Source organism: Papilio xuthus, unplaced genomic scaffold (genome assembly GCF_000836235.2).
Source record: "Papilio xuthus unplaced genomic scaffold, Pxut_1.1 DF826945.1, whole genome shotgun sequence".
Taxonomy (NCBI): Eukaryota; Metazoa; Arthropoda; class Insecta; order Lepidoptera; family Papilionidae; genus Papilio; species Papilio xuthus.
Genome location: NW_013531704.1, coordinates 5,042,080 through 5,062,062, shown reverse-complemented (window position 1 = coordinate 5,062,062; position 19,983 = coordinate 5,042,080). Strand labels below are relative to the sequence as shown.

Sequence of the window (19,983 nt, the reverse complement as noted above, 5' to 3'; positions counted from 1 at the left end):
TGTCCCCAATAGATGGCAGCTCGTTCAAAAGTAAGATATTTATAAATATTTAATGGTACACATTTTTATTGCGATAAATAAATACTCTATTGAATTACTTATTTAAAATATATTTATTTAATATTTTAATGACAAAAGCTTATAAAAATAAATTCCATACGAACACTTACATGAACATTAGTGGCCAACACAAGTCTTTCCGATAGATGGCTCTTATTTCGTTACTTTCTTCAATAAAATCTTTTTGCAATAAATTTGCTGTCAATATTGATATGAATTCCGTCTGACATTTGGTATTAAAAAAACAAAAGTCAGGGCATCGGTGAATTTGGTAAATATTATTTTCGGAAAATCAATCGTAAAATTTTGCGTAAAATACCTACTAGATGTAGAGTATAAGTTTTTAATAATTCATCATCAACAATCTGTAATCGAATTTTGCTGTTGATTATCAAAATGGAAAAAATGTGCTATTGGAGTTATTACAATACGAGAAGCTTAGGTTATAAATATCGGAATACGTCGACAAACACAGGCGATGGTATACAAATGAATAGCAAAATGGCAGCAAATTCAGTAAAGAAATTCTCAGATTTAAGTCGAGCTATTAATTCAAAAATTGCAAACGAAGTAGAGAAAACAAACTTAGCTCGTGAATCGATTAAGAATAAAATTGAAATGGTTGACTCCAAGATTAATTCTATTCTAGACCTTCAAAGTACTGTTATTGCTTTAAGGAAAGACCTTAATGCTGCTGAAAATTCAATTGCTAACATATTGGAAAAAGTAGAAATGTTAGAAAAGAAAGAAAATATAACATACACGCCATCTTCCTCATCATGTCATTCACCAGTACGAAGAAACTCTATGTGGGAAGAAATATAGTTTTGGCTCTATTTAAAATTTGAAAAAAAGCAACGTCCATTTTTGTAAACATGTCTTAATCTATATTACAAACGCGTTTTTTAATCTGTCCGTCGAAAAAAAATTAAATTAGTAAATTTAAAATATTTTTTTTTAATAGAAAATTCTAAAACTGTAAAAAATTGTATTTATCTCATTTTAAAGCATTATTTTGTTTGTGTGTATTCCTGTAGATCTATGTTATCTGTTATTGTGTATTTAAAAAAAGCATAAGAGTAAACAAATATATAATAGAAATAGTTTTTTCTAATTATAGACATACATATTTCGGATACGGTAAATAAAAGCGGGAAAGTATGACGGAATTTTTTTTATTTCCATTCATGAAATACATCAAATCAGCTCTCAGCTGAACATCAATAAACATCAAGAAAATTTAGATTATAATAATGTCGTGTATTTAAATAACACAAGTTAATAACATTAATTTTTTCCATTCTAACATTGAATTAATCGTTTAAAACGTTATAAAGAAACATTTAAATGTGTTTAAAGTCACCTACATAAGTACATATTTATTGTTTAAAACATTTATAAAGGTTACACAGAGTAAAAACGATCTTTGATCGAAATCAAAATTTAAAAAAAAATTGCAAAGAAAGTTGTCTATGGCATAGCATAATTAGTACTTGGCTTAAAAGTCAAGTAGCCAGAGCACATAGATAAAAAATTTAGAAATAAAATAGCTATTCAATTTAAATGCATTAAAAAGCACCTAATAAAATTGTACTAGGTATATTACCTACGTCCTTAAAATTATGACATTGTTTCTACACTAATATCAATAATCAATATGGCACAGACTAAATAAATATTAATTCTATTTAAAAAAGTAAATTTACAACTAAGTAACAAAAAAGGCAGTGGACATAATCTGTGGATTAATTATTGACATTTATAAAGCTAAGTACAATTGAAAATAATTAAAGCTAATTAAATTAATTAATAAGTAAATACTTAAAATAGGACTAGCAGAGTAAACATTTTAACAAAAAAATGTCTTGGAAGATTTTTTTTATCTTATAAAAATAATTATACTAAGTTCGAGAAAATTCGCTAATTATAAATGCAACAAAGTAAGATATAATCGTGTAATCATTATTTCTAACGTAATTTTTTTTTAAATAAGAGTTGATAATGTGCTTTAGTGCACATCTTTTACCAGTGGAAACCCGCTTATATTCCGCACTGCAAATTGTTTTACAATTTCATATAAGAACAAGAAAGAAGCAAATTACGAATTTAACATCAATTTTCTCTAAAGAAAAGCACGACATTTTACTACAAAGACAACAAAGCTACACAATATTATAGCGAGTTATATTTTGTTCTATAAAGTGGAAATAATGCATAATATTCAATAAATTTTACATTTCATGCATTTTATATGACTTTTTAAAACTCATTACAGAAAAATTTAAGTCAAAGAAATTACCGATAGAAAAATTTAATGACAATTTTGTACAACTTAAATTTCCGTCCACCTCCTTGAGGATTTATTTTGTTTGGAAATATAATATCTGATATTTTTTAAGATTTAGTATAAACTTTTGAAAAATACAAAGATTGTAGATATAGAATACCCGATATTTTTACAGAAAAGTCATCATAATATAGAGTTACGATAATATTACTAAATAATAAATTATTTTTCTCTACACATTTATACAATAAACACTTCATGTAGTGAAGATGCATTTGTTTTGTCCGTATCGAGACGACATAATATATTGAATAGTGTGTAGTGTGTATATGTAGACACATATAAGCTAGAAGGAAAGTGTTGTCGTCTAGGAAGATTTCACATTGAACAATTATTCCACACACTAACAAACAATGCCTAGATAGACGCGCCTGCGACAAACGATTTTCTTAAATTCAATCAAAAAGGCAGATGAAGGCTCGCAGCAAACCGTCGCAGAACGAGGAGCAGCAGCCGCGCTTCGGGGCCTTCCTCTCTTCTGGTGCGAAGCTCGGCCGCTTGGGACGCTTAGCGCGGCGCGCACACAGCTTACTGGGCTGCTCGTCGGCGGGCTCGGAGCGTGCGCTGAGGTGCACGGGCAGCGCGGCGGGAGTGGCGGGTCGCGGGCGCGCCCACTGTCGTAGCAGTGCCTCCTGCTCCGCGCCCACAGGCACCGGTGCCGACAACTTGCGTGCGCGTGCCATAACCAACGCACGCTCCATCGGCTCCAGCAACTCCAGAGCCAGAGCGCGTTCCAGCTCCTCGCCCGCCAGCAGCAGGTAGCGTGGGCAGTACGCCAACTCGCCCAGCGCAGCGCGCTTGTTGCCTGGCGTCAGCTCGCGCTTGGTGCGCTTGCACGCCGCCGTGCTCCACCGCGACAGTGCTTCCGCTAGCACGAGCTCGTTCGACACGCGCAGGGTATCGCGCTTCACGATCAGCGCGAGATCCTCGTAAGTGAGTTCTTCGAGCCGCTCATCAGTGAGTGCCTCGTCGGCGTTCTCGTCGAGCACGAGAAGAGCGTTGTGTGCGAGGGAGTCACACCAGCAGGAGCACTGGGCGAGCAGACGCGCGGCCATATCGTCAGTGAGAGAAGGCAGCGGCGGCGCGGAGGCGGCCCCCGGTAGTCGCGCGCACATGAAGCGCAGGTCGCGCAAGATCTCGAGAGCGACGCTGGCGTTTAGCATCTCATCAAGCCGGCGTGCGCAGCGCTCGGCGAGCTGCGGGCATAGGAACTTGTAGGCGGCGTCGAGGGAGCATCGCGCCGTGGCCACGGAGTTGAGTTGGGTGGGCTCGCAATAGTGGTACCGCAGGAGCTGGTCGAAGCCGCGACGGTCAATATAGTCAACGACGATGACATCTGTCTTAGCGGAGAGCAGTGCGGCGAAGACGGGGCTTGTGGCGGCAAGCACGCGCCGGTGGCCGGGGTATCGCCAGGTGTCGCCGTTGATGCCCGCCACGAACACGATGTCGCTCTGCTTCTCATCGTCGTAGAGACGCATATTCTCGTCGATGGTGAGGCCGGAGGACTCGCCGCACGGCATGATCTCGCAGCCCGCGTCGATCTCATCCTCGGAGTTTGTGCGTGCAGGGTTCGTTACTATCGTCATTTTGTTGACTGCTTCTTATCAGACCTGGAATAAACGAAAAGTATTTTTATTAATTACAATAAATATTGGAATAAAAAAACTTTTCTACAAAGTTTATACGTTTTTAAGGATTCAATTATGTGATAGGAAAATTAGGTTTTATTTGTTTTAATGTTAACGTCAGATTTAGCGCGATATACATTTCACACTTTCGTACCAGTACATATTCTTACTTAAGAAAGTTACAAAGTAAAAATCATATTAATAGACACAGAAAAAGAAACCAAAAGTAGTACTTTTTTAAAGTCAATGGGCAGTCAGCATCATAATATAAAGAGTCGTTATTTAGCTTACAAGGCGGAGAACAACAGCGAAGTGTTAAACTACACAGTAACACCCAAGGGCAATAAATACTGGTGCGCGAATTTTAGACCGATCCAGTTCCTACTTCATTCAGGTGTTTAATGATTTGATACTATACATTTATTTACCATGTAACTATATTTTAATTGGGTCACGTATATTTCGCGCCTAACACGTTTTATTTTGAATTCAATAACTTGAAATGTTTGTATTAAGTTAATTTAAATTTCAATACTACATGTAACATAAATCAATTTAACTTTTGTGGCTATGATTTCTAAATGTGCGTTTCCATTGTGTGCTTTGCGGAAATGCTTGCTAATTTTTCATATTATCTTACTAAATTACTGATAATTTTCATATAATATCAAAGTAGATGGAAAGCCGTCGGTTTGGCGAAATGTGCGTCAACACTTGATGCGTCATGACGCACGCCGCGCATTCCTCGTTTGTAAACAAAAATATACCGCGTGCGCGCTTCTGAAAACGATTTCCTTTTTAAATATTTTCGGATGCAGTAACCATTCAAAATGTTCACCCGATCTTGTACATAAATATATTTAAATATATCTTTTCCTATTAATAGAAACAAAGTAGTCTATTAAGTCTTACATTAAACTACTAGTCTAGACTAACTAGACAAGTATTTAAAAAGTCGAGATACTTTTAATGAATATTGCAATAAAAACACGATATAAACTATTACTTATAAACCGAGAAATTAAAAATTGATCTTCCTTCTTACTAATATTATAAATGCGAAAATTTGGATGGATAGGCGTTACAAGGTATCACCGGAACGGATAAACGTATCTTGACTAAATTTAGCATAGATGTAGAACATAGTCTGGAAGAACACATATACTACTATCTTTTTTAATTAATCGCTTACGGAGAGCGCTAGTTTGTATTTAAATGTAGTAATAATGAGATTGGAGTAACTAATTTTAGGCTATTATTATCTACGCTCGATTATTCTTTAGCCGAACACTTCCTGCACAATCGAGGTATGTTGCAATCATTTTCCGCATGTTATATCTGGCATGATGAGAAATGCACTCAATTTCGTAACATCAGAGACATTTTACGATAGCTATTTCGCCTCTGACCTATATACCGGCGTAGCTTTATGGACTCTGTTGGTATTGCCCTATATTTAGCGATCCGAGTGTAACGGCTTGCAACGCATAAATACGTTCCACTCGATATTCAATTAGGAACCACTGAAAACATAATGGTGTTTTTGTTGCATTACTCCTGCTGATAGTCTATTTCATCACTTTACCATTTACGTTTTTCCTCTGTTTATATTAAAATAAAAAAAAAACTTAATTAGTTACCTATGTGTTCTTCCAGATTATGTTCTACACCAACACCAAATTTTAGCCGAATCCGTTCAGCAGTTCTGAAGATACCTTCAAACAAACATCCATCCATCTAAACATTCGCATTTATAATATTAAGTATGATAGTATGATAGTTATCTGTATGTATTTAACTTGAAAAAAGGGTCTTAACAAACAGACGGACGGACAACAAAGTGATCCTATAAGGGTTACGTTTTTTCCTATGATGTACGGAACCCCAAAAATGATTCTATATTGCCAAGTCAATGTTTTAATTAATATAAAATAATTTTTGAGATATGTTTAATAATCGCAACAAAGTTTTCAAACGCCCTCTACGTTCTGTATCAGTGCGTGAATCCTAGTTGCGCAATGTGTGCCTTAAGAGCTATAATGCTCACAGATTGCCAAACATCGGCCTTGCACCATTTCAAGGTATTTATTAATTGACCCATTGAGTCTCGCGTGCGCGTTCATTTCATTATTATAACCGGCAACGTTCGCAAAAATTATCCACCAATAGTTATAAGAAAAAATACAAAAACGTTGTAATCTAAACGCATACTCTAAGTTTTCATTTTATTTTGTTTATGATTTGGATATAAAGAAGAATTAACCATAACTACACTTTGGCGTAGAAAACTTAACACAATAAAACCAATCGCTACAAGATTGTTGAATTTTTTGACAGGGTTTTGAGCTACGTTTGTTCCGGTTTTATCCACCACGATAGTTTTGTCAATCTTACAAATATTATAAATGCGAAAGTTTAGATGTATGGATGTATGGATGGATGGATAGATGGATGTTTGTTTAAAGGTATCTCTGGAACGGCTTAACGTATTTTGATGAAATTTGTAACACACGTAGAACATAACCTGTATTAACACATATGCTACTTGTTATGTTTTTTTTTAATTCCGAGACGACGGAGTCGCGGACGACAGCTAGTTAGATAATATTGTTTTTGCTGATACTCCCTTTATTTTTGAAACATCCTATATGTGCGTAAACAAGATGATACATGTAGGTACAGGAGGGTCACAATAATCGTGTGTACACAAAGCTCAGAATGATACGAGTTGCTCTCGGAAATAGCCGGCACTCGGGACTTGGCACTCGCCACTAAGCGGCCAGCAGCAGTCGCGACACGCGGAAATGAACGCACTCGAATATCCCGCAAGCTAATATTGGAGTCCATTTATTTTATTATGCTTCTGCAAATGTATGCAAACAGAAGGAAAAGGAGTTCTGCGTGAATTGAACTTGCATTAGGTACTCTTTTCTTTAATTACCTTTTAAACAACGGTTACTCCAACCAAGGGTGTTTGGTCGAAGTTTGTCCAATCCATCCATCTAAACATTCGCATTTATAATATCTTCTATGTATATAAAAGAAAGTCGTGTTAGTTACACTATAACTGAAGAACGGCTTTACCGACATGGTTGAAAATTGGTGAGGTGGTAGCTTAGAGCCAGGAGACTGACATAGGAGACTATTTATTCATTTTTTTTTTCGAATTTATGCCTTGAAGGGCTGCTTTTTATTTAACTTACTAATATTATATTATAAATGCGTATGTTTAGATTTATATGATGTGGATGGATGGATGTTTGAAGATATTTCTAGAACGGCTGAACGGATCTCGATTAAATTTGGCATACGTATAGAACATAGTCTAAACACATAGGCTACACTAATTAAGTTTTTTTATATATCCACGCGGACGGAGTCGCGGGCGACAGCTAGTTATTTATAGATATTACTGATAGCTTCAAGTATTTCTAAAACAAATAAATACAACTGCTTCCCGTTTAACTTGAAATCAAATATTTAATCATTTGTATTGACAAATTGCTTTTCAGTTTAGCATTAACATAACAATAATACTTTTCAGCGTTTATTATTTATTTAAATAATTTAAGTGCGGTAATAAGACCTTTTACAGAATAACTGACATTGAATCTTAAGAGCTGACAACTTTGTTTAGTTATTTGTGTGTCATTGTATTTCCTGAGGCGGTAAAAAAGGATAATTTTGTATATCTACATATGGACTCCAATACAATACAAAATATATTTGGGTAGCGCATTAACATTGGACTATGATTCGTAATAAAATAGTCAACATATTTTACAAAAATGTCAGAGTTTAATATTGTATATTAGGATACCTTATTTTTTTAATATATTTTCCTTTATTATTGATTCCACCAAAGTTGTTAAGGAAGCAACATGAAACAAATAAGTAAGATAAGCTCTTATTTGCAAATACTAACTGTCGCCTGCGACTCCGTCCGCGCAGTTCAAAAAAAAACTTTACTAGTAGCCTATATGTTCTTCTAGACTATGTTTTACATCCACGCCAAATTTCATCGAGATCCAATGAAGCGTTCTGGAGATACCTTCTAACAAACATCCACCTAAACTTTCGCATTCATAATGTTACTAAGCATTTTTGTTTACTTTGGTACTACAATTCTCTTTCTTCGCTTTGATATATTTAATTACAAATACAAACTCATCATCATTGTTTACGTATTACTTTAGGACGTAGTTACTTGTATTTGAGTTAAAATGGAAAGCTCTGGAGTACGCATGCGCGGGTTGCTGGATGGTGCCGGCCGGGCTCCGTCCTACATCCACACAACTGGGTCAAGAGTAACCCAACGAAATGCCCGCTGTGCCAAACGAAATGAAAAGGAAAAATTAACGTTCAAAAATCTTTTAAAGATCAAACGGTATTTTTATATGATTTAGAGCGCCAGTAGACTAATGGTTAAGAGTACGGACTTCCGATCACATGACTGAGAATTCGAATCCCGGCATTTGACTATTGTCGTAAACCATATTCTGTCACAAGCCTAGAACTTTTTTGGAATGATACACTGATGGAATGATAGTAAATTAACAAAAATCTACTAATCTTACTAACATTATAAATGCGAATATTAAGATGGATGGATGGATGGTTGTTATAAGGTATCTCTAGAACGGCTGAATGGATCTCGATGAAATTTGGTATACATGTAGAACATAGCCTGGAAGAATACATAAGGTACTACATATGTTTTTTTTAATTCCACGCGGAGGGAGTTGCGGGCGTTAGTTAGTATTTAAACAAAATTGTAATCGGAATTTAGATGTGGAAGAACAGATCAATATATTAACGGAAAAGTTTGTGTAATTTAATTTACTAGATTTGTCTTAAATAATCAGTTCAAGTTAAGTAAAGCCGTTCAATAATTAATATATAATAATTTCACGATTTCAATAGCTATACGGAAAAAAATATTGCTGAAACGTGAGAGAACATTCAGTGTTAATAATGTGGAGCAATAAATATTAATTATAAACATATTTTTTTAATGGAGCTGTCCATAAACAAGGCAAGGTTTATTTTAGAAAACACGGTTGCTAGATTTTAAAATACGATACTCTATACAAAAAAAAACCGAAAGAAATGAATCTTTCTAATATTATAAATGTGAATGTTTGATGGATGGATGAATTAATGTTTGATCGAAGGCATCTCCAGAACAGATCCCGCTGAAATTTTACATATACAGGATGTCCCAAAATTCACCGATAAAACGGTAATAGTGTATAGCCAGATCGATCCTATAACTGGGACACCCTGTATATAGAACATAGTCTGGACGAGCACATAGGCTACTAATTAAGTTTATTTTTTATTCCGCTCGGACGGAGTCTGTGGCGATTCCCGTTATGGAAATAAAAATGAAAATAGAAGAAAATTCCTTCCACTGCGAGTATATAATTTTCATAAAGTTTCATTCCATGCTTAAAATACATTCCGGAATTGAGCGAATGTAAAACCAATCACAATCCATAAAAATAATTTACAATTCAACACAGTAACTCAAAATAAAATCATTCTAATATCTATGACTAAGATCAAAGCGAAAAAAAAAACCGGTTTTTATTTCATTTTTATCGCAAAAATCTATTTTTTATTTCGCATTTTAAAATCGGGTCACGATGTTTTACTGATGAGTCGTTACTACGTTTTATGACGAGGATGAGTGAAGTGTTAAAATCGACATAAACTCGGGAAGGTCAGAAACCCAGGCCAGAAATACGCGGTACAGATTTACGAATGTGAACTATATAATAAGAAACGCGTTACTGAATCATCTTTATAATTAATCATGATGGTAATGCGCAAAGCTTTTTCGCAGGCATTTAATGTAGATTTCTCATAAAATCTACACTAAGGGCCTCTCACAGCGTCCAAAAAAATTTTGGGTATGGCAGGTAATTTTATTTCCTACATACAATATCTAGCTGTCTCCCGCGACTCCGTCCGCTCGGGATTAAAAGTATATAGTCCGATTCTCAGAACTACTGAATTTGGGTATAAAATTTCATTAAAATCGTTCATACCGTTCCGCAGGAGTGTGATAACTGGAATTGAGACACGAGAATTTTATAATAAAAGATTTAGGTACATCCCAGTGCATTTATACTTCTGCCCTTTGTCTAAGTTAATACAAAATGAAGTCCATCAAGTAATCTCGTTTAAATTAAAGTTGCGAAAGTTCATTACCCAACAGTTACCAACATAACTTTGAGAAGAGCTCATGTCAATGAAAGCTTTATATAACTTAGCTTTTTCTCTTACAATGTTTCGCAAATTACATTGTTTTTATTTTATATAAACGTTGTTATTTACATCATTATCCTTAATTGATGATATAATTTTAGAGTTTATTAAGTACTCATATATTTTATGTAATTAAATCTTGTTCTAAGTAGGTAAAGTTAGGAAACTTAATAAAAAAATAATTTCCAAACTATATCTCTCTGACGAGTTCATTTTTTGCAAAATTTTTACATAACATACTAGCTGTCGCCCGCGACTCCGTCTTTGTGGATGTATAAAAAACTGAAATAGTGTAGCCCGACCATCCATCCGTCCACATCACATCCATCTAAACATTCGCATTTATAATATTAGTAAGATAAATTTAAAAAACAAAAAAAAAGTATCCTGTGTCCGTCTCCTGGCTCTAAGCTACCTCCTCACAAATTTTCAGCCATATCGTTAAAGCCGTTCTTGAATTATAAATAGTGTAACTAACACGACTTTATATTATATATATAGATAACTTGATAAAACAACTAGTGCTTTTTACCCAGAAAGCTAAAGGAAAACCATGAATTTATGTCATTTCCAAACAGAACTAACATACACTTTTTAATGAATGGCATAACGTTAACTTAGAAATATGTACATAAATAAGTATATAACTTACCATTCAATAGTAACAGCATATATAAAATAAGAGAAAATCCAATAGTAAATATTTACTACTAAACATATAACTAACTTAGTTCTTTACTCCTCGACATTCAAGACTTATACTGAAAGCAATTTCCAGAGAGGGAACTAATATACTGCGCCTTTGGGACTTAATCATATAACTGAAAGCATGGAATATTCTGTTAAAGGAATTTCACAGTACATTCGTAATACCATGCGAAACTTTTCCATCTTAATTTATATGTATATTTAGTGTTTTTGTCGCTCATGAGTCGAGCTTCGTGTGGCAAGTGCGCTTGCACCGGTGTCTGACACACAAATGATATGTTGACGTCACGATTGGTCATACTTATTAAGTAGACGTTAAGGTCAGTGTACACGCACTAATGGTGTAAACTTAACTAAGAATCTAATTTGATTATAATATATTCGAAGTTGCGGGAAACAGTTGTTTGAAAATATTTATGATTCAAAATTACTGGTTATGTGCCAAAATTTATACGTCAATTCCAAATAGTAGACATTTAAAAATCCAGTGCACTAACTAAATCAGCTTTTCCTTGGAATCCAATGATAATACCTGGTTTTCATTATCCCAGTACTACTACTGAAATTATGATTTATTATTATACAGACAATGCCAATCAAGCGGTACTGTTCAGCAAGACAGTATTAATTGCAGTTAGCTATCGCTGGCATGGACTGTTTGAGCTTACTGGCGCCAGTTACTATTTATATTATGCCAACAATATGCCAGCGTTAATTTTGATCTCCTCTGTCCTACTGTACTGGCATATTGTAAAGCATAACACTGTTTTTTCTTTGAAAAATCATAGATAATTATGTTTTTTACAAGTTTATGACAGTGGAAACTCGCGGTAGCTTTTCACATCTTTCCATCTATGTATTAACAATTGTAAATATTTCGATTTGTAATAACTAATTTACAATATCTTTGGGTAATAAAATATTTTTTAATAAAACAGTAAATTAGTTTACCACGTTCTTGTATGTAAATTAGTAAAATGTGTAATTAAAAAATATAATTGGTTCTGCGCGAAGATGCCAGACGGTTTAAATAACAGTGGAATTCCACTGACGTGACACTTATATGATTGATGTCGTCCCTTTCATTATCTGTGACAAAACAGAGACTAAAATATGTAATAATTCAAGTGCTACGGCCGTGGAATACTACGTTAAGAGTTTGTACAGCTGCGACATTGAAGACTGACACCTCTCCTTTGTAAGTCAGAAAGTGAGCGTTCTTGTTTAAAATATACAAATTACTTATTATCGAGGCAATTTGGTAATGACAAAAGTATCTTTAAACGTATTACTTTCGATTTAAATAAAAATAATGTTTTTAATATAATACTTTCGATTTTTTTATTGTGAAATTAGATGTAACTTTTTTTCTAATATATTTGTTAAAAAAAAACTATTTTTGCTACAAAAAATTAACTCTATAACTAAACTCCATACTCTAATTCTAATTCTATAAAATAAAACAGTTATGTTGTGTCTCTAATCTAGCATTCTTAGATCTAAGAATTAGAATTAGAGTATGGAGTTTAGTTATAGAGTTAATTTTTTGTAGCAAAAAAAGTTTTTTTTACAAATATATTAGAAAAAAGTTACCAGTAACATCTAATTTCACAATAAAAAAAATCGAAAGTATTAAAAACATTCTTATAAATCACGAGTAACAATTATCCCTTAAGCTTAAAAATTCACGTATCTTGTATAGACAAAATATACTAAGAATAATTTTCTTTTCTTTTAAGCATCTAGTGAAAGTTTTACGCACAAGAAACTGATAAAACATGGAAAATCAAATATTACTTTTATATAAAGAATTTATTTTTAAAATAAGCTTCAGCAGAATTATTTAAATATTGAGATGAACACTTTTGAGAGCTAATATTTAACGTATCATTTAATAAGAATATTAAATAATATTTAAAAAGATAATTTAGGAAGTAATCACAAAAATTTTGCTGTCATAAAAATAATGGCCACAATACATTAACGAAAATAAAGAATAAAAATTGGAAAAAAATATTTGAATGTGTAATGTGTACTTAATAGTTAACTAAAATATATAATTAAAAGGAATCCCTTTAGGCCTTTAGTTAAATTATTTATAGAAATACGACGCAAATCAAAATGTCTGCGCAGGTATTGTCAAGCAACAGGCAAACGCGCAGCTGAAGCTCAATCGTTATAAACTCATTTCTCATCGGAAATAGGTCAAAGGAAAACTAATTTCAACACAAACCATACAAAACGAATCTTTGATTAAGAAGAAATTGAAAACTTTACAATGTTATAAAAATATTTGTCTCGTATATAAATAAAACGTAATTACAATTTCGTTACGTTTTTTATTATCAGCTCGTAAATAATTTTCTAGTTTATTTTAATTAAAAACTTAAACTAGAAAAAAATTGAATGAAATTTCAATTATAATGCTAAAGAAGCAATTTACGCAACGTAATCAAAGTGTTAATAATAAATATTAAATTAATGAATAATTGATGATTTCTAATAAAATAATAACGAAGCAATCTTGTATTAATTGGTCTTTTTAGTTTAATTAATTCATATTTCATTGTTCGTATTATATTGTTGCTACAGGGGTACCAAATCTAAATATTAAACTCATAATAAGCAATTTATTTCGTCAATTAAACTAGTCTTATCGTTTTTACATCAAAACGTAGGAGTATATTGAGTAAAAAGTCAATACTAGTGGAAAGTACAAGTTCCGAGACATATATTACAGCCATCGGAAACAAATAGTTACCTGTTGTTATGTCCCTCTGCCCCTCCTCACATTTCACATGGAAATCTCCTTAAACGTTCAAAATTTTCAACTATCACTGCACAAAATGCTTATATACTGAAAATATGTGAAAATTACAGCAATTAATAGACTATTTTCAGGACGTGCGACTGGTTATATGGTTGATTTCTTATTGGGAAGATAGGGTGGTGCCGGCGCGCGCCGCCCGCCCTGCGAGCTCGCGCGGAAAAACCCGAACCGGGCTCAGTGCGAGGTTAGCACGCCGCGCAGTGTCACGCTCGCGGGCTAGCACTAACACGTTGTAAGTATAGTGTCACGCTGGCGGGCTAATATTAGCTCGCGGTGTGTTGGCGTGAGGGCAGCGCGAGCCACGAACGTCGAGTGCCCGGCCGGTCGAGCTGTGCCCGGCCGACATCGAACTGTCTCGCGCATGCGCAAGCCAACAACAACAAACAAATCCGTCTGTTTTCAGCCGTCAACATCGTTATTGACAAAACCTTAGCAGCCTTCATTTCGTATCAGTTCAAATTGGATTTTATTAATTTGCATACCATTCGGTGTTCAGCGAAACGAATTATTGCAAATTTGTTTTAAATTTTTCAATTATGAAATAATTGAATAAGTATTGAAAATTATATATTTATTATTACTATACACAATCTTATCTTACTGATATTATAAATACGAATGTTTGGATGTATAGATGGATGGTTGATTCGATCGATGTTTGTCTGTTCTGGAGATACCGTCTATATCTCCTATATATATCTATATAACAAAACGGATCTCTATGAAATTTGGCATGAATGTAGAGCATAGTCTGAAAGAACACATAGGCTACTAATTAAGATTTTTTTTAATTCGCGAGTGATAGCCAGTATAATGTACATATACTACCAAAAACCTAGGTGAACCTACTAAAGTATCAAAATAAATTTAAATGTCAAAGTGAGATTGCGTTCTTAATTTAAAAACGCATTATAACGAGTTTTCGCCTTTTTTTTCAATTTCATTAAAATGTTATCGTAACACAATACGTTCGACAAAGGCCGATAATATTCCGGTAAATGGGGACCGGTTAAATAAATATATGTAAATATATATTTATGTTTTAAAATTATTACATTCATAAAGTTTCAATTGAAATAATACTCATTGAAGCTTTTCATACTTTGCATAAAAGTTTTCTTTTTTAAAATTGATTTAGTACTGGCCACTATTAATATAGGCGTATAAGCCAAGACAATGGCAAGTTTTTATTTTTAATTTTTTTTATTTATTTTAATAGTTACGACCCGGCCAGGCTAATTATAAACCTTAGTTTTTATATAAGTATTACATTTAAGTTATTATAAACAATTTTTAGTAAAATTTAAGATTCTTAAGTAGTGTAACATAAACGCCACTTCATTCATTGGTGTAGGGTGACCATTATTTTCTTTTTATCCGAAAAGTGCATAAAATTATAAAACTGCTTCAAATACACGTGACAATTATTTATTTAAACTTCAACCTTAGACTACACGTGTACACAAATATGAAAATGATTGCGTTTAGTGAAAAAATATTTATTCAATAATCGTAATTTAATTTTATATGCTTGTTGTCTTGTGGTCACATTCAATTTAAAACATTATTTGTAACGGTATTAAATAATACTATATTTTTTGGAATTAGATATTTAATTTTACAAATATCATGGTCATACTACGCATGCGTAAGCAGCATTCATTGAGTCATGTTATTTGGAATTATTACTGTAACTTAAACTAGCATTTTAATATTTAATGTCAACGGAATATTAGTTACTTCAAGGTCTGTTCCGATAACAATGTAAGACTTATTTATTCTACAGTTTCAATTTACATTAAACATTACAAACCTACTTATTAATTTTGTCGTTGGTAACCATCAAGTGTTTCCGGTTTCATATTCCGTCTTATTATTTAAATGGTTACGGAAATCAAATTATTTCATTAAAATTTATTTTTTGTATAATATATTGTTATCAATCTTTGTTATGACAGTGATGTGGTACAGAATCTTTTTTTACTACCTCAAGAAGAAATATGGCCAGCCCTTTGATACTGAAAAACAAAAGACGAACAACATTAGCTTCTTATGTAGGTCGACAACGGGTATTCTTTTTCATAGAGAGCCGACACGAACCTACAATTAATGTTACCAAACACTGAGTTGAATCTAATCAGTTATTAATACCAGTCCGCGTTAACCCATTGCGCGGTACGTCAATGCAAATATGAGCATAAGCTTTACTACTTGCTGAACAGGCATTAAACCTTTCTGTTATCCATTTGGTCAAGGATAATTTTATTAACTTGCTAAACATTACTGTTTACACCATACGATTCTAAAAGATAGTTGCTTTAATCCATGGGAGTTCAATTGCCGAACTGCCCTTAGTAGGTTTCCGATTATCTCGGACACATTATTCAAACGAATTTAAAGAATCCCTACAGTTTGCAAAATTTAAAAGTCTTTTTCAGTGGTGTGGTGCAAATTTATACACGGCTCAAAAGGTTTTTAGAACTATTAACATAGTATTTTATTAATTCTTTGCGGTTATAGTTGAGATAAATTAAGGGTTTGTTTATAATTGTTACGCAAAATTTGTTATAATAATATAATTAAGCGCAAAATATTAAGATAGACTGGACTTCAAAAAATAATTTGTAAAACGCTGGTGTAATGGTGACATAGTGTGTATTAAATTAGACAGACGACATAAATTTTCCCATTCCAATCGCAATTAACATTTGATTCTATTGTTAGTTAGATTCTAATTTTTAACAATGTTTTGTTAAATTAGTATCTTTTTTTACTTTTTGTCCACAAAAACTATATATTTTAAAGTGGACTAATGACGTCAACCTTGCTTCTAAATTCATTGTAAGTCGAAAAAAAAGTAACATATGTCACTGTCAAAATAAAAACATATATAGTGATTTAAACAAAAATAAGAAATTTCTTCTATCTCCGTCACGGAAGAATTTATTATATTGTTATTTGTTTATTCATACACCCAAGTGGTATTTAAGTACACTTGTTAATATGTCTTCATATTTCGAAAGACAGAAGAGTCTGTTTAACACTTTAAAAGATGCCGAAGAACAATATAGCTTTTCGAAAACAAACAAGGCCTCACCTAATACAGATTATGGAGTTATCGATAGAAGTGCTTACAGAAAACTTAAAAATGAAATGAAGAAATTTGTTGGAAAAGAGAGTATATTTAAACGACCAGAAGCAAAATTACGGAATTGTCTCTGTCCAAAAACAGTACCTGACCATGTAAAGAATCCTGATAAATGGGTTTATTACTCATTATCAGATGTGACTGCTGAACAAATGTCAGATGCCACCAACACCGCAACTGCGTTAGCACTGATACGTGAATTAGAAGAAAGAAATATTGAAAAACATTCTATGGATGAAGATTCACACGACAGTTTTGTATTTAAGAAACCTCTCTTCAAAGCATCCAAGACACTAAAGGTCAAACCTATTGAAGATGATGAGAAGCCAACAATTAAACAAACCAAAATCATAATGCCAGAATATGTTGTTGGTGTTTCAAAGAAAAAAGAAAAGAAGAACAAAGTACAGATATCAAATGACAACTCAGATAGAACAAAGAAAGTAGAATTAAAACTAAATCATCTCACAGACTTAGATGATGAATCTGAAGTCTAATTTTATAATAAAAATATTACTTCACATTTGTTTTTTTTTCATTATTTAATCTTAATATGTTTAATTGGCTGGCAAGTTTGCTTTAATACAAAAAATAATAGCTTGGAACATGTTAAGCTGGCCCATTGCATGAATGCTCATAGTGTAATATGTTACATTCCACCACATAACAGTTGGTCAGTACCTTGCTTTAATTGACATACATAAATCTTGGAAATAAAACAGTAGTTGCTTGTCAAATATTTAATGATTCCATTTAACACTGTGACACTATAGCGGATTCAGACTTAATTTCCAGATTATCACCATCCGTCTTGTTTTCTGCAGCAAAAGCACTAAGATCCCTCATCATAGAGAATGCATCCTCGCCATCCGCATAATACTTAGGTTCTATTTCGAGAATTTTAAAACCTAAAGAGTTTGTGTAAAGATTGAGAGCAGCTCTGTTGCTTTTTCTCACATGAAGTGATACATATTTCGCCTGAAAAATAGAATAAAATATTAGTGACATCAAAACCTTAAAGAGCTTAGTATTGAATAAATTTGAATTTATGGCATATGAACATAAAATACACTATTTTTTATATCTATGTCTATAATACTAACCATGAGTGCTAAAGTCTCTGTATAAATCATAACATCTCAGTCATAATCTTTCACAACAATATAACAACATGTTTTAAACTGAGATTTTGGACTCGGAGACTCATGGTAAATGACTTAATTTTACAGTACCGATAGACATAGTAGATATTGTTGCCCCTTTTATTGTTTTTGAGAGAATAGAGGCTACAATACAAGAGGCTGAATACAAGGCTAACCGCGGGCCGAAAACATTAGCACAAAACTTTTTTTTATTTTTTTACCTGGAAACATTCAACCATAGCCAGTGAAGCTTGGTTCATAAGTTTTTGTGCAAGACCAAGTCGCCTGTGTGATCTCTTCACTGCTAAGGAAGTGATATGTCCATGACGATTATCTTCTCCATCCTCCTCCATTTTTGCCAGCACATAGCCTGAATAAATAATGCTGATTAATTTCTAAGATGACTGCAATTTGTTCACATATTATTTTTATTTTATTATAAGATGCCAAGCAACCGCCTGAATTCTCCAAAATAAGGAAAGTGACTTTTAATAAAATTAAGGTAACTTGTTCACAATGTGGTATTGGATAATATATTTAGTAACGCTTACCTACAATGTGCCCTTTTTCATCTTCAGCTACATAGCTCAGTTGTGGCCAAGAGAGACCATGATAGAAGTAATATTTCATCTGATAGTTCTCAGGTAGACACAGCAAATTGCAATGCTGCATATTCATAAGGTCGCTTGGACGTGCACACCGAATGTTCATTTTGACCTGTACAATAATAGCTCTTGATTTAAGATAAGTAAGTATCTTTTTTACAATAGATGAATAGAAGTTTGATGTGTATTATTCTCTTCTTAATTTTTTAATTTTGTTAGGCTGTCTTGTCTCTGACGCCGGGGGCGTATCGGACATTCCCCCAAGGAGTTCACGAACAAATCGAAATTTAGACAAACAACACTTCCATACAATGTACCAACCTAGAACAAAGACAAAGGACCATGCATAAAAGGTATTCAGAAATATTTACACAGCATATATTAGTTCTTATTTAGCTGTTATACCAAACAAAATACTACTTACAAAACAACACAAATACAAAAACTAAAATTACACTACATACGAAGGTTAAAATAGCTAAAATCACTTCCTTCATATCCGACTACATAAAAGATTAATACAAACATTAACTCAGGAATAATGTAGAATGCGACGTTCTCGTCAATTATTAAAATTTAATAGTTAACAAAGCCATAACAAAGGAAGTTATGTGAGATAACTACGACTACTGTGTCTAATGAGATAAAGCGAACAGCGCCATTTTGGCACTTATTGGAGACAGGTGTACGTGCAAGTAAACAATAAATCAATAACTTATTACTTATTTACATCAACTTTCTCTTTAGTGATCTAAACAAATGTTAAATAAAGTCGTACGTATGAAATCTCCTTGTCAACTTCTTTTTGTTTCCAAAGGAATAAGACAAAGCGCCTAACCTAAAAAATCAATTCAATTATAATAAATGTCATTAATTTTTGACAATCTAGTAGGAGTTCAAAAAAATATAAACACTTTGGTAATAATACTGAAAATAAAAGATAAAAAATTATATTCATTAAATAACCCTGTTAAAAATGCGCAGCAAAAATTGATTCTTGGAATAGATTTCAAATGGTATTTGTGAGTGTCTAATCTCCGATTACTTTGTATTAATTTGGAATACAGTGTTTAATAAAATAAGACGTCGCATCAAGAAACTGCTTCTTCGAAGATTAAGAATTTATTCATTTTGCTAGGTATTTTTGAATTATAAAGAATGAAATATAACAAAAAGTTTACTTATTATACAGTGGAATGCATTTTCAAACGTTCAGAACAAAATTTAAAACTTAAATGTCAA

At 33.0% G+C, this 19,983-nt stretch overlaps 3 protein-coding genes across 6 annotated transcripts; 1 reads left to right on the top strand and 2 right to left on the bottom strand.

Annotated features, from left to right (window-relative positions):
• Window positions 1-1,975: 1,975 nt before the first annotated feature.
• On the bottom strand, window positions 1,976-14,153 carry axed (BTB/POZ domain-containing protein axundead). The gene is made up of 2 exons (XM_013316559.1): window positions 13,778-14,153; window positions 1,976-4,017 (listed from the first exon to the last, which is right to left on the bottom strand). Exon 2 carries the CDS (start codon window positions 3,991-3,993, stop codon window positions 2,803-2,805), a length of 1,191 nt encoding a protein of 396 aa, XP_013172013.1. The 5' UTR covers window positions 3,994-4,017; window positions 13,778-14,153; the 3' UTR covers window positions 1,976-2,802.
• A 2,582-nt stretch (window positions 14,154-16,735) lies between these two features.
• Window positions 16,736-17,517, top strand: LOC106121059 (uncharacterized). The gene has a single exon (XM_013316548.1). It carries the CDS (start codon window positions 16,850-16,852, stop codon window positions 17,489-17,491), a length of 642 nt encoding a protein of 213 aa, XP_013172002.1. The 5' UTR covers window positions 16,736-16,849; the 3' UTR covers window positions 17,492-17,517.
• Window positions 17,518-17,719: 202 nt separating this feature from the next.
• On the bottom strand, window positions 17,720-19,617 carry vnc (GNAT family N-acetyltransferase vnc). Of its 4 annotated transcripts, none has more exons than XM_013316485.1 (4): window positions 19,520-19,617; window positions 18,688-18,853; window positions 18,358-18,506; window positions 17,720-17,972 (listed from the first exon to the last, which is right to left on the bottom strand). In XM_013316485.1, the coding sequence occupies exons 2-4, from the start codon at window positions 18,845-18,847 to the stop codon at window positions 17,748-17,750; spliced, it is 534 nt and encodes a 177-aa protein (XP_013171939.1). In that variant the 5' UTR covers window positions 18,848-18,853; window positions 19,520-19,617; the 3' UTR covers window positions 17,720-17,747. The 4 variants fall into 4 exon arrangements, with proteins under 4 accessions (XP_013171939.1, XP_013171941.1, XP_013171942.1 ...); XM_013316487.1 differs by having other exon boundaries at window positions 19,464-19,559; XM_013316488.1 differs by having other exon boundaries at window positions 19,472-19,559.
• Between the last annotated feature and the right edge of the window lie 366 nt (window positions 19,618-19,983).

Excerpts from the sequence above, each read along its gene's own strand:
- axed (XM_013316559.1), bottom strand. The coding sequence starts at position 3,993 with ATGACGATAGTAACGAACCCTGCACGCACAAACTCCGAGGATGAGATC.
- LOC106121059 (XM_013316548.1), top strand. The coding sequence starts at position 16,850 with ATGTCTTCATATTTCGAAAGACAGAAGAGTCTGTTTAACACTTTAAAA.
- vnc (XM_013316485.1), bottom strand. The coding sequence starts at position 18,847 with ATGAACATTCGGTGTGCACGTCCAAGCGACCTTATGAATATGCAGCAT. Across the intron at positions 18,507-18,687 it reads TGAAAAAGGGCACATTGTAG|GCTATGTGCTGGCAAAAATG; the intron begins GTAAGCGTTACT and ends TTATTTATTCAG. Across the intron at positions 17,973-18,357 it reads CTATGGTTGAATGTTTCCAG|GCGAAATATGTATCACTTCA; the intron begins GTAAAAAAATAA and ends TCTATTTTTCAG.